Source organism: Bubalus bubalis, chromosome 19, assembly GCF_019923935.1.
Source record: "Bubalus bubalis isolate 160015118507 breed Murrah chromosome 19, NDDB_SH_1, whole genome shotgun sequence".
Taxonomy (NCBI): domain Eukaryota; kingdom Metazoa; phylum Chordata; class Mammalia; order Artiodactyla; family Bovidae; genus Bubalus; species Bubalus bubalis.
In genome coordinates this window covers 20,502,607-20,517,743 of record NC_059175.1, presented here as the reverse complement: position 1 = coordinate 20,517,743, position 15,137 = coordinate 20,502,607, and the positions used below count along the sequence as shown (strand labels likewise).

At 41.2% G+C, this 15,137-nt stretch overlaps 1 protein-coding gene across 6 annotated transcripts in view; it reads left to right on the top strand.

The window, feature by feature from the left end:
- RAB3C (RAB3C, member RAS oncogene family) overlaps positions 1-15,137 on the top strand; it is a 306,038-nt gene that overhangs the window by 22,863 nt on the left and 268,038 nt on the right. For all 6 annotated transcript variants that reach the window (XM_044932374.2, XM_006064847.4, XM_006064846.4 and 3 more), the window contains exon 2: positions 5,416-5,643. In XM_044932374.2, the coding sequence (XP_044788309.2) occupies positions 5,416-5,643 (228 nt within the window). The remainder of the gene's footprint in view (positions 1-5,415; positions 5,644-15,137) is intronic.

Below are 15,137 nucleotides of genomic sequence, written 5' to 3'. Positions count from 1 at the left end.
CTGGAAAAGGGAATGGCAACCCCCTCCAGTATTCTTGCCTGGAGAATTCTATGGCCAGAGTAGCCTGGTGAGCTACAGTTCATGGGGTCTCAAAGAGTTGGATGAATCCTATTGGGGATATAAATCAGGAAATAGTTTAAAGAAACCACATACCGTCTTCAAGGTTAGCAGGTTGACAGACTCTTCTAATTAATCCTTTGGAGGATCTAGATCCACGTATCCACCAGCCTCATCCTTGCTCATCCTCTGTACTCCTGCCACCTTATCTGCTGCCACTGCCATCAGCCTTTAAAATTGAACATCTTCTATTTCTTATGCTGGAGAAAATTCCAGTATGGTTTTCTCTGTGTAAATCTCTACAGTTACATTTAAAAAGTGTATATCATGATGATGCCTATATTTCTGTAGGTTTTGGAGTTGGTCTAATTTTGGACTAGGACTTGGGATTGATCAGCTTTCTTTATCACATTTTCTTTTTTTTTTTTTAATTAATTTAAAGTCTTATTGAAATAGAGTTGATTTACAATGTTGTGTTAGTTTCAAGCATACAGCAAAGTGATTCAGTTACATGCACACATTCTAAGTTGCTAAGTTGTGTCCGATTCTTTGTGACCCTGTAGACTGCAGCACACCAGACTTTTCTTTAACTATCTCCTGGAGTTTGTTCAAACTCATGTCCATTGAGTCTGCAATGCCATCCAACCATTTCATCCTCTGTTGTCCCTTTCTCCTCTTGCCCTCACTCTTTCCCAGCCTTGGGATCTTTTCCAGTGAATTGGCTCTTTTCATCATGTGGCCAAAGTATTGGAGCTTCAGCTTCAACATCAGACCTTCCAATGAATATTCAGTGTTGATTTTCTTTAGAATTGACTGGTTTGATTTTCTTGCTGTCCAAGGGACTTTCAAGAGTCTTCTCTAACACTGCAGTTCATAAACATCAATTCTTCTTTCAAGGGAGCCTAGAAATCCACAGAAGTCAGTTAGAATCCCACCTCAGGGTATTGGTAGGTAGGTAATCAGGCTGAGAAAATGAGCAGGTCTAGGATACTCATAGAGTTGTTTTCCGACTATGGCTTAACTGAACATGCTTAATTCAGAACCTAGTCTCTGGGCTAGTTCACATAAAAGATGGTAAAAAGATCTTCTTAACAAAGACCAGTTGCAGGCCTGGTGAAGCTTAGCACCTCCATAAGGGGGGAGTCTTAATTGGTGAAAGGCTTATGTCTGGAGGAATAGGAGTGTCAAGCAAAACAGTTACCTGGCTTTCTGGGGTGTCAAAATTTGTCAGAGCAAGACATCATTGTTCAAACCAATAGTCAAGAATTATAATCCTATTTTTGTTCTTGGCAGACTGCTTGTGTTGGGGGAAGTTTACCTTAGCATGTAGATTCCTGGGTCAGAAAGGAAAATGATGATACATGCCTGTTTTACTGGCCCAGTTTTTCCCACTGGTAAACAATCATTACAGTCATATTTACTGAAGACATCTGTGTGGTTCCCTGGACCTAAAATAGAAAAATGCTTAAGCTTATATTTATTAAGAAAGTGTGAAATGCAATCAGAATGTTTACTGTCCTTAAATTTAATAATATATACAGATTTTCTTTTTGCCTTTATTCTTGCTCATATGGTTGTGTTCTCCTACTGGCAGTATTTCTAAAAAGGAAATACATTATTGCACCATCTCTCCTTTTCTCTTTCCCTCAGTTGTTTTACATATCTCTGATTTCAGCAGCCAATGTGGTCTTAGATGAGACTGAGCACTATATATTGTTTCTAGTGTTCAACTGTCTTCTGGGGCTTTTCTCTTTCAGTTCAGTTCAGTCACTCAGTCATGTCCAACTCTGCGACCCCGTGGACTGCAGGACACCAGGCTTCCCTGTCCACAACAACTCCCGGAGATTACTCAAACTCATGTCCATTGAGTCGGTGATGCAATCCAACCATCTCAGTCATCCCCTTCCCCTCCTGCCCTCAATCTTTCCCAGCATCAGGGTCTTTTCAAATGAGTCAGTTCTTCGCATCAGGTGGCCAAAGTATTGGAGTTTCAACTTCAGCATCAGTCCTTCCAATGAATATTCAGGACTGATTTCCTTTAGGATGGACTGGTTGGATCTCCTTGCAAAAGTCTCCTCTCAAAAGTCTTCTGTAACACTACAGTTCAAAAGGATCATTTCTCAGTGCTCAGCTTTCTTTATAGTCCAACTCTCACATCCATATATGACTACTGGAAAAACCATAGCTTTGACTAGATGAAACTTTGTTGGCAAAGTAATGTCTCTGCTTTTTAATATGCTGTCTAGATTGGTCATAACTTTTCTTCCAAGGAGCAAGTGTCTTTTAATTTCATGGCTGTAGTCACCATCTGCAGTGATTTTGGAACCCCCCAAAATAAAGTCCTTCACTGTTTCCATTGCTTCCCCATCTATTTGCCATGAAGTGATGGGACCAGATGCCATGATCTTCGTTTTCTGAATGTTGAGTTTTAAGTCAACTTTTTCACTCTCCTCTTTCACTTTCATCAGGAGGCTCTTTAGTTCTCCTTCACTTTCTGCCATAAGGGTGGTGTCATCTGCATGTCTGAGGTTATTGATATTTCTCCTGGCAATCGTGATTCCAGCCTGTGCTTCCTCTAGCCCAGTGTTTTTCATGATGTACTTTGCATGTAAGTTAAATAAGCAGGGTGACAATATACAGCCTTGACGTACTCCTTTTCCTATTTGGAACTAGTCTGTTGTTCCATGTCCAGTTCTAACTGTTACTTCTTGACCTGCATACAAATTTCTCAAAAGGCAGGTCAGGTTGTCTGGTATTTCCATCTCTTTCAGAATTTTCCACAGTTTATTGTGATCCACACAGTCAAAGGCTTTGGCATAGTCAATAAAGCCGAAGTAGATGTTTTTCTTGAACTCTCATGCTTTTTTGATGATCCAGTGGATGTTGGCAATTTGATTTCTGGTTCCTCTGCCTTTTCTAAATCCAGCTTGTACATCTGGAAGTTCACGATTCATGTACTATTGAAGCCTGGCTTGGAGAATTTTGAGCATTATTGTGCTAGGGTGTGAGATGAGTGCAGTTGTGCGGTAGTTTGAGCATTCTTTGGCATTGCCTTTCTTTGGGATTGGAATGAAAACTGACCTTTTCCAGTCCTGTGGCCACTGCTGAGTTTTCCAAATTTGCTGGCATATTGAGTGCAGCACTTTCACAGCATCATCTTTTAGAATTTGAAATAGCTTAACTGGAATTCTATCACCTCCCCTAGCTTTGTTCATAGTGAGGCTTCCTAAGGCTCATTTGACTTCGAATTACAGGATGTCTGGTTCTAAATAGTGATCACACCAACATGGTTATCTGGGTCATGAAGATCTTTTTTGTATAGTTCTTCTGTGTACTTTTGCCACCTCTTTGCCATCCCCCTAATAGAGAGATGGGATTTCCCTGGTAGCTCAGTTGGTAGAGAATCTGCCTGCAACGCAGGAGACCCAGGTTCAATCCCCAGGTTAGGAAGATCTGCTGGAGAAGGAAATGGCAACCCATTCCAGTATTCTTGCCTGGAAAATTCTATGGACCCAGGAGCCTGGTGGGCTGCAGTCCATGGTGTCACAAGAGTTGGACACGACTTAGCAACTAAACCACCACCAATAGAAGGATATACTTATTAATCAGATTTTATAAGGAATGAAAAAAGACTGTCTAGCTACAGACTTTTGGAGAAGACAATGGCACCCCACTCCAGTACTCTTGCCTGGAAAATCCCATGGATGGAGGAGCCTGGAAGGCTGTAGTCCATGGGGTCACTGAGGGTCGGACACGACTGAGTGACTTCACTTTCACTTTTCACTTTCATGCATTGGAGAAGGAAATGGCAACCCACTCCGGTGTTCTTGCCTGGAGAATCCCAGGGACTGGGAAGCCTGGTGGGCTGCCGTCTGTGGGGTTGCACAGAGTCAGACACGACTGAAGCAACTTAGCAGCAGTAGCAGCAGCAGCCAAAGACTTTAGACAGACAATAGAACTTTCTGCAGTTATGAGAGTGCCCTGGACCTGCACTATCCAGTGCTTTAGCCACTGACCTCAAGTAGCTCTTGTACATTTGAAAAGTGGCTAATGTGAATGAGGAACTGAATTTTTAATTTTATTTAGTTTAAATATAAACAGGCATATGTGACTAGTAGTTACTGTATTGACGAGCACAGCAAACAAAGAATTCATGGCATCAGCAAAGATAATCGGGTAAATGCACTGATCAGTGGGATTCACCCTTCTAACTGCCTCATTTTTATATGGAGCCAGATGTCACTTAGTGTAATGCAGCAGAATTTTTGATAGATGTTAAAATGGTCATCGACAAAAGGTGAGGGAAAATCCACCCAAAGGATTTTTAATTATTATAGAGATTATTCTTTATTCTATGCTGGTTTCTTTATACATCTGTCATACAGATTTACCATCGGTTATTTTCACAAGTGTTTCAGGTTGGATGGAACTTTTTTTTTCCATTTCATGGAAGAGAGGAAACTGAAGTACACTGATTTAAAATAAAAAAAAAAAACTCAATATTCCAGAGCCAGTAAGTGGTGGAAGCAAGGTTTGAACCAGGTAGTGTTCTCCATGAATGCATCTGCAACGAATCTTTCCCACATTGTCTTTAGGGCATATGTGCATATTTCCTTAGTTCTCTTTGGGAACTGGGCTGGGAGGTGTTAAGAACATGAACCCTGGCACCACACTGGTTGATTTGAATCCTGCCTCTACTACTTACAAAGTGTGTGAAATTGAGCAAATTACTTAGTATCTCTGAGCCTCAACTGTCTCCTCTTAATACGTAAATAAAGGTACCCACTTACAGGGTTGTGATGAGGGTTAACAGTTCCTGGCACATTGTTTGAACCATATGTATTTGTCATTATCATTATTTTTTATTTGAAAGAGATTGATCATGTATGTAAAGATGTTGACTTAAAGTGATATCGATAGATGAAATAGAGATAGGCTTTGGGTATGCTTCCCTAGAAAATAAGAGAGACCCTAATAATTCAGATAACTCAGGAAAAAGCGCCCTGCTGTTCAGCCACTTTGGTGTTGCTGTCACTGGAATTACAAAGTTCCAGAATCTGCATGCCCTCATAGCTTCGCTTTTCATGTTACATCTCCTTTGGTGTCTTTGATTTGTTCTGAATGCTGAGCAGTGACAAACACTAACACAGCTGGAAAGAGCCGTAAGATTTGCTTTTCTGTCTTTCAGCAGGGAATTATTGCCATGGATACCAGCATCAGAGGCAGGCCGGGGAGCTCTCTCAACTTGTCTCCTAAGTGGTCTGACATCTGTTTCTGGCAAGGCCAATAATGAACGTGCTGCTAGCTTCATAGCAAATGGAAGACTCATCCACACCTCTTTTGTTTTTTTCCCCACAGATGGCCTCTGCCCAAGATGCCAGGTATGGCCAGAAAGACTCCTCTGATCAGAACTTTGACTACATGTTCAAACTGCTCATCATTGGCAATAGCAGCGTGGGGAAGACATCTTTTCTCTTCCGTTACGCAGATGACTCCTTTACATCTGCGTTCGTCAGCACAGTTGGGATCGATTTCAAAGTCAAAACTGTATTCAAAAATGAAAAGAGAATTAAGCTTCAGATTTGGGTAAGTGACTTTGAACCAACAGCATCCTTCAGCCTAGGATGTGGACCATGTATGTGTGTGAGGCAAATGCTTTCTGCCTTGTTCTGATCCCACGGGGGTCCGTCAGCCTCCCTTGCCAGGTTCTTTGCCACAGCACATTCTAGGTCAGAGGCCAAGACAGTGATGCCTCTCTAAGGTGTGGAGACTGAATTAGACCTTGTTGTCACTTGATGCTTCTTAAGACTCTTTAGAAGAAAGAAAATCCAAATGTCTGTCTGTGTGGTAAGGAGCACTCAGTAGAAAGTCTGGCGCTGTCTTGTATGGTCTATGTGACCTGGAGCATGTCTCTGAGACCTTCTCCGCCACTTTTCTAATCCACAAAATAGGCAAACTGAAACTAGCCTTTTCAGCTCACAGGAAGTGGCCTGCCCTGGTCATTTTAAAGCATAATATAGAGAAAGCTTAGGTTTAGTCCCTTCATAATGCCCCAGCTAAATTTTGTAAAGTGTCTATTTAATCTCCTCAGACCTTGTGTTTTCAGCGCCAAGAGTTATGTTTACCACACAGTCCAACATGGCAAGACACATGAAATAAAGTATTTATTTTAAACAGGGTTTTTCCCTAAGGAGAAGGTTCTTCAATAAGTTTTGAGACCATGTGCCTGGCTTTCTGCCTCTCCTCACCCCCTGTAGAAGATCAGAGATTCCTTAACTAAATGGTTGTGATAACTGAGGAGAATAGCAAGCAAGAAACAGAAGAAAAAGTACATATGGGTAGCAGGTTTGGAATAAATAAGAGATTAAGTAACAAAAAAATTGACTATACCAATAGAGTTATATAGTATTTTTTTGTACATCATGTAATGTATGGGCACCATGGTAAAATGCTTTTACTGTGAGTTTTGGTCCCCTTTCTCTGTTCTTTTGTACATCTGCCACTCAGATGGATTTGAGCTATAGATGGATGTTTCCCAAGAGTTTAGCTTTCTGTCTTCTTCTGAGACAATTCCAACACCTACTAACATTTGTTGCTGCTGCCAGGGTTGATTTGTAGGACTGATGATAAGCTCGCCTCCTCAAATATGGAAAGCTGAAAGGAAGACAAATCTTGGAGTAAAGCATTTAAATTTTTTTTAAAAGGAAAGATCCCTTAAGATATCCGTATATAATAAATATAGCAGATGTCCTTTCATATCTTAAAGCTCTTAGGAATAAAATTCAAAGGTGCAGGTATACATACAGGTAGATATCCTCTTAGGCAGCTTATAGTAGATTGTTAGTTTTTTACTTATTCTTATTATGGAGTTTTCAAAGTCTAATTAGAACTCAGAAAAGAACTTGGAAAAATAGACCCAGTTCCATTTGCTCTACTGGTTCCCAAAGATATTTTTGTAGGTGGATCCCTCTTTAGAAGCCTGCAGCCCTGGTTGTGGAGACGGAAAGAGCTGTGTTTACTGCTTCACATTCTCTTCCTTTTGAGCTTTAAGCAACCGATTATTATGTGGAGATAACTTTCAGATCCAGGCCTAAGAAAGGTCTCTTTGTTTTCATGGACTTCGGTGAATTGAAAATTAATTTGGTAACTACACATCTCTTACCTTTGTGACCGTGTTCTTTCTGCTAATACGGAAGAACTGTCATTTCTCTGGCTGCAGCTCCTGCCATTAATTTTAGGAATGTTTAAAGGCGGTTGTTGTGATTGTTTAGGTAAAACACCAACATGGTGTATAAGTGCAATCCTATAATTTCTAGCAGTTTCTCAATTTAGGTTCTTGAAAGAATTGCTCTGTAGAGATGTAAAGTCATGTGTCCTTAATATAAAACAGATATCCTTCAAATAATATATTTTTGAGAATTATAATCTCATACTTACAAAAATATTTCAAAACCCTCAGTGATAGTACCAGGCCAGAGCTCACTCCTGTACACTGAAGTTCAGTTGCATCTGTTCAGGTCTTCTGCATGGAAGTTGCTCTTTTCTGAGCCTTGCAAAGCCCAGTTTGGCTCTCTGAACTGCTTCTACTCTGATAACCTCCTCGTGCTTCTCAGTTTCCATTAACTTCACTAAAAAGCCCCTGACATAAAAATATGTTCAAATTTGTCTCTACTCATCCATAATCCAGGCTTCCTCAGTGGCTCAGCGCTAAAGAATCTGCCTGCACAGGAAACGCGGGTTTGATTGCTGGATCAGGAAGATCCCCTGGAGAAGGGCATGGCAACCCACTCCAGTGTTCTTGCCTGGAGAATCCCCATGGACAAAGAGGCCTGGTGGGCTACAGTTCATGGGGTTACAAAGAGTCAGACACGATTGAAGCAACTTCTGTGTACACATGCATCCATAATCCACCATTTCCCCCAAACTTCTAATTCTCTTCATAGCCCAGTCCAGCCTGGGACCTCATTCTCCATTCTGTGGACACCCACACTCCCTTCAGGGATAAACCACCCAGGAACCCTTCACCTAGCTCTCTCCTGTCACAGTGGTAGTCTGATGGCCACTATTTTCTTTGTGATCAAAACAATCTTATTTCTTCCTCTTAGGGACACTGGGAACTCTTAACGTGCCCATGATTCTGGGGGTGTGAAAATAGATTTGACACTACCTTATTCCAACTGGTCTACTAGATTGTGAACCACTCAAAAGCAAAGATTTTGGCTCATTGAACCTATAGTATAGTTGGGAAAAGAAATGAATACTCATAGAGTAATTGTATGTCTATAAGCAAATATCAAGCTGTGTAAATATTATATGTGGCTAGCATTTATTGAACATATACCTATGCCTTATATCTAATTCCCACAACAACCAAACTCTCTACTATTACTCCTATTTTATACAAGAAACCTAAAGGTTTTTGTTATTGTTCACTTGCTAAGTCATGTCTGACAAATTGAATAGCTTGTCCAAGATCATAGATGTCAAGGGGTTGATTCCAGGCTAGGTCTATCAAATTCTAATGCTTTGGTTTGTTCCTCTTCACCATGTTGCCCTAATTAAGACACATTCTCAAAACAGGTGATAGAATCTTAGACAATGTATCCTGGGATGCTGAAGAACATGTTTTTGAAAGAGTTTGACCATCTCAATGACTTTAGTCATGCAGAGGGAGAAAGGATAAAGAGTAACAGGCTAGCTTGCTTAAATCTAAACATTCCAATAGTAATTCTAGGGGTTCTTGATTTGTTATAACTATCAGTTCAATTCAGTTCAGTCGCTCAGTCATGTCCGACTCTTTGCAACCCCATGAATCGCAGCACGCCAGGCCTCCCTGTCCATAACCAACTCCTGGAGTTCACTCAGACTCATATAACTATAGTGGGAAATAATTAGTTGTGTACAGTTTTTTTTTTATTTATTTGTGACTGTATCTGGCATTGATGGTTTGCTATTTTATATGCTAGTAGTCAAATGTGATCTGTTTTCCCCAGCTAATAGTATTTTTATGCACTTGTATTAATATGTAACAAATTCATTAGTGAGTTAGTTAGTTCAGTGGCTCAGTCATGTCTGACTCTTTGTGACCCCATGAATCGCAGCACACCAGGCCTCCCTGTCCATCACCAACTCCCAGAGTTCACTCAAACTCACGTCCATCGAGTCGGTGATGCCATCCAGCCATCTCATCCTCTGTCGTCCCCTTCTCCTCCTGCCCCCAATCCCTCCCAACATCAGGGTCTTTTCCAATGAGTCAACTCTTCGTATGAAGTGGCCAAAGTATTGGAGTTTCAGCCTCAGCATCAGTCCTTCCAATGAATAGCCAGGACTGGTCTCCTTTAGAATGGACTGGTTGGATCTCCTTGCAGTTCAAGGGACTCGCAAGATTCATTAAGGTGTCCACAACTATCTTAGCCTGTACTGTGTATAATCTGTTTCTACTTGCAACATTTCTGGAACCAAATGTGGGAGTTTTCCAAACCAAGGAATTCTTCATTTCTATGCAGATACTAATGAGATGTCCTGTAATTTAATACAATGTTAACACTAATTACCCAGAGTTAGCACAGATCCCCAGAGAAGGCAATGGCACCCCACTCCAGTACTCTTGCCTGGAAAACCCCATGGATGGAGGAGCCTGGTAGGCTATAGTCTATAGGGTCACTAAGAGTCGGACACGACTGAGCGACCTCACTTTCACTTTTCACTTGCATGCATTGGAGAAGCAAATGGCAACCCCCTCCAGTGTTCTCGCCTGGAGAATCTCAGGGATGGAGGAGCCTGGTGGGCTGCCGTCTATGGGGTCGCACAGAGTCGGACACGACTGAAGCGACTTAGCAGCAGCAGCAGCAGCACAGAGATCCCACAAGTAAAGGAATCAGTTCCACAAACCTATCCCTTCTCCTCCCATCCCCCACTTCAGACACCCGTCACAAATCTGGGCCCCTGTGCTTTTGACCTACAGGCTATAAATTGACAGGTCCACAACCCCACCCCTCAGGGCTGATAAGTTGCTAGAACAGCTCACAGAATTCAGGAAAAGTTTACTTACTGTTACCAATTTATTATAAAGGACATAACTCAGGAACAACCAGATAGAAGAGAAGCATAGCGCAAATTTTTGTGGGGGAGGGTGGGTGCAGCATCGTGCAGCCTCTGGTGTGTCGCCCTCCCAGTGCCTTAATACATTCACCGACACCAAAGCTCTCTAAACCTCATCCTTTTGGATTTTTATGGAGCTCCCTTTACATAGGCATGACAGATGCAATCCTTGGTCATTGGTGATTAATTCAGTCTTCAGCCTGTCTCCCCTCCCAGAGGTCAGGGTTGGGGCTGAAAGTTTCAACTTTTTGATCACATAGTTTGTTCTTCTAACAGTCAACCCCTATTCTTTTTATTTTTTATTTTATATTGGAATAATTAATTTACAATGTTGTAATAAGCCCCCATTTTGAAGCTATGTAGGTGTAAACCAGGAGTCACCTCATTAGCATGAACTCTTGGGTGGCTGGAAGGGGCTTATTATGAATAATAAAAGATGCTCCTTTCATTCCCATCACTTAGAAAATTCTAAGGATTATGGAAGCTCTGTGTCAGGAACCAGGAAGAAGACCAAATATGTGTTTCTTGTTCTATCACACTATCATAGCCTATTATATATTTCAAAGGAAGAGAAGCAAAATTGTTTCATAGCGATAAAAATCATCATGGATTAGTCCAGTTCATTATTATCTCTACCAAGAAAAGCTATAGATATTCATGTAATTCTGATCACTCTATTTTAAACTGTCCACAAATAGAACTGTTCCCAGGTTAGGAAATGAAGATATATGGAGAGGTGAAGTGATTTGACTTCACCTTAGAGTTAGTGCCAGAGCAGAGTCTAAAATCCAGGTCTTTTTCTAGCTAAGCCAATCTGGTTGCTATTTCACACACCAAGTAAGTGCTGTGTTATGACGATTGTGATACATCTTATACCTGGTTTCCAGGGTTGCCATTAGGCAAAGGAATGTCAAACTTGAGGCTAGAGTATCTCCACAATGTCAGCAGGAGAGAATCTGGATGGTAAGACTGCCCAGTTTTTTATTTGTTGCTGTTCAGTCACTAAATTGTGTCCAACTCTTTGTGACCCCATGGACTGCAGCATGCCAGGCTTTCCTGTCCTCCATTATCTCCCGGAATTTGCTCAGACTCATGTCCATAGAGTCAGCGATGTATTCCAACCATTTCATCCTCTGTCACCCCCTTTTCCTCCTCCCTTCAATCTTTCCCAGCATCAGGGTCTTTTCCAATGTGTTGGCTCTTCGCATCAGGTGGCAAAGTATTGGAGCTTCAGCTTCAACATCAGTCATCCAATGAATATTCAGGGTTGATTTCCTTTAGGATTGAGTGGTTTGATCTCCTTGCTGTTCAAGGGACCCTCAAGAGTCTTCTCCAGCACCACAGTTCAAAAGCATCAATTCTTTGACGCTCAGCCCTCTTTATGGTCCAACTCTCACATCCATCCATATGTGACTACTGGAAAAACCTTTGTTGGCAAAGTGAAGTCTCTGCTTTTTAATATGTTGTCTAGGTTAAACATAGCTTTTCTCCAAAGAAGCAAGAGTCTTTTAATTTCATGAGTAGGTTTTTTGTATGTGCAGTGGGGTGGGGTGGGGTGGGGTGGGGGGATTCTGAAACCACAGACTAGATTATTGGATTTGTAATGATCCACATTTAAAGAACACATTTTAACAGCTACTAGAAACATTAACATTTCTTTCTGGATGTGTTACACCTCCTGTTTGTGGAAGTTGATTACTGCCTTGGAATAAACTTGTTTAGAGACATACCATGGTTCATTTGTACTAGATTACATTCCTTTAGTATCCTTATGAATCCCTCTGTCCTTCACTATGTTAACATTTCTTGTTGCATTTTAATTTATTATCATTTCTGTGATTCTCAAGTCAAACTTTTTCAAAATTTTTGAGACTTCAAGTATTAGAGCCGGTTCTTTTATTTTGTGTGTCTATTTAATTCTATGAAGAATATATTGGAGAACAATTGTGTATCGGTTTTTTTCTTTAAATACAGTAAAATATTTCACAGCTGGAGTCTATAATATTTTGCTTTTAAGTTTTAAGTAGTTTAGCTTCAGGAAAGGCTTTGTAGACTGGATTTCCTCTCAGTGAGAAGATTGAAAAATAATACAACACCCATTATTAAGAATATCTTAGTATTGTATTTATTTTCAGTGTCTGTATTATTAGTGTATGAACTTCGAAGTCTATAGCAATCTACAAAATAAAGAATACTGGTAATTCTTGAAACTAGACTATGTAGATAACTGGGTTTAAATTTGTGGCTCCCCTGAATAAAAGGCAAGTTCCTTTACTGAAAGAAAGCACTTCTCCTTTTTAAGTTAGGTCTGCATTGTTCAAGTCCAGAAATCAAGGTTGATTCCAACTAGTCAAAGACTTGACTTGAAAAATTGGAGGATGTAGGTTTAAAGTGGGCAGGGGGCAGGTAGACAAAGGGGATAGCTGTTTCCTTATTAATTAGAACTGGCATTTTATCATTTTTGCATTCTCTTTTTCCTACCCTCAACCTCACCACTCCTTATCCTTTCTGTCCCTCTTTCCCCGTTCCCCGTCTTCTTCCCTCCTTCATTTCTGAGCTCTGGCCAGCCTGAGTTAGTAAGAAAGTCATCCTCATGGTGATCGGAGGCCTGCCTCATGCAGATGTACATGTTATGCATTGGAAAAGGGCACCAACCAGGGTTCAAGTGTGACTGCGCTCCAGCCAGAGTGCCACATGCTGAGCTGTGCTCAGCTCCAGGAAGGGGTGCCTTTTCCTTTTCATGAAAATGGAATCTGCTCATCAAGCATGCGCTGCTGGTCTATATGCAATGAAAGGGAATTCTGATTTCCATCCAGCAACCATATATGTAGGCGGTGTCTCTATCAAAATCTAATGCAGGAGATGGATGAGTAAACTGAGAAGATATAAACCCTGCTTCCCCAGCTCAGTCTTGGAGGAAGATGGTATATGAAAAGACAGGTTTTATTGTTATTTAGATGTGTTGAGGCCCACAGATCAGGAAACAACTGCCATTGAAATAGTAGTTTGTTATGCTCCAAGATTTTAAGAGAAGGACACATGGGCTTGCAGAGGAAGGCCCTTGGGAGCGAGGGGGAGTCCCTGAGTGGGTCAGGAGGCAGAAGGGAATGGGAGGACAGCCTGTATTGTGGTTTCTGTATAAGGCATGTAAGCAGGCTGAGGACTGGTTAGTTTGAATTCCTACAGCAGGCTCTGGGGCTTAGTGGCTTTCCTAAGTCATCAGATGCCTGTTTGGCTCTGGAGTGATTAGGCCAGGGGGGTAGTAGCCCAGTGTGAGAACCCAGGACTGGGGTGTTTGCCCTGTGAGCTCTGTATTGATGGTTTGCATTGAAAAGTGAGTTCCAGTGAGTTGTTTACTGTCTCTCAGAGTTAACTAACTGAGCAGGGCAGTCCCTCCAGGATTCACAAGCCCCAGCTGTCAAAGCATCTGAATACAGAAAGAAAAGTGAATGTGAAAGTTGCTCAGTCTTGTCTGACTCTTTGCGACCCCATGGGCTATACAGTCCATGGAATTCTCTAGGCCAGAATACTGGAATGGGTAGCCTTTACCTTCTCCAGGGGATCATCCTAACCCAGGGATTGAACCCAGGGTTTGATTTTGCAGGTGGATTCTTTACCAGCTGAGCCACAAGGGAAGTAAAAGACATGCTTAATATAGCAGGCAGGTTCCTAGAGCCCCAGGGGTGGCTTTATGTCATTAATTCCACTCTGACAAATGCTTGTGGTTTCAACCATTCTCACTACAGACTCAGTGCATTTTTGGTTCTCAAAATTTAGAGACTTCAAGAGTTGGGGTCAGGAAAAGATCTTTAAGATTTTCCTGAAAATTTGATGATACAACTGATAAGAGCATCACTTTAATGAACCCAGTGTGGACCCACAAAGTAAGCACTTTGTGTGCATTTTAGAAAGTATTTTTTGCCAAACCCCATGAAGGAATGTGGTTATTCCTGTTAGCCCCGTTTAATAGATGAAGAAAATAGAGGGGAAAAAGTGGAAACAATGACAGATTTTATTTTCTTGGGCTCCAAAATCATTGCAGACAGTGACTACAGCCATGAAATTAAAAGATGCTTGCTCCTTGGAAGAAGAGCTATGACAAATCTAGACAACATATTAAAAAGCAGAGACATTACTTTGCTGATAAAGGTCTGTATAGTCAAAGCTATGGTTTTTACAGTAATTGTGTATGGATGTGAGAGTTGGACCATAATGAAGGCTGAGTGCCAAAGAATTGATGGTTTAGAAGACTCTTGAGAGTCCCTTGAACAGCAAGGAGATAAAACCAGTCAATCCTAAAGGAAATCAACCCTGAATATAAAGGACTGATGCTGAAGCCAAAGCTATAATATTTTGGCCACCTGATGCGATGGGCAGACTCATTGGAAAAGATCCTGATGCTGGGAAAGATTGAGGGCAGGAGAAGAAGAAGATGATAGAGGTTGAGATGGTTGGATGGCATCACTGACTCAATGGACATGAATTTGTGGAAACTCGGGGAGTTGGTGAAGGACTGGGAAGCCTAGCGTGCTGCAGTCCATGGGGTTGCAAAGAGTTGGACACGACTTAGCCACTGAACTGAACTGATCCTAGAGAATGTTCCAAATGGATCTGAGAATGTATATTCTGCTGCTTTTGGATTGAATGCTCTATAAATATCAATTAAGTCCATCTGACTTAATATTTATAGAGCTTTAGATCAACCTGATCTAATGCTCTATAAACAACAGATAGGTCCGTCTAATTCCTTAATGATTTTCTGTCTTGATGGCTTGTCCATTGATGTAAGTGGAATGTTAGAATCCCCCACAATTATTTTGTTACTGTCGATTTTTCTTTTTATGACTGTTAGTATTTGCCATATGTATTGAGCTGCTCTTATGTTGGGTGCATATATATTTACAATTGTTGTATCTTCCTTGATTGATCCCTTGATCATTATGTAGTGTTCTTCTTGTCTCTTTTAACAACCTTTATTT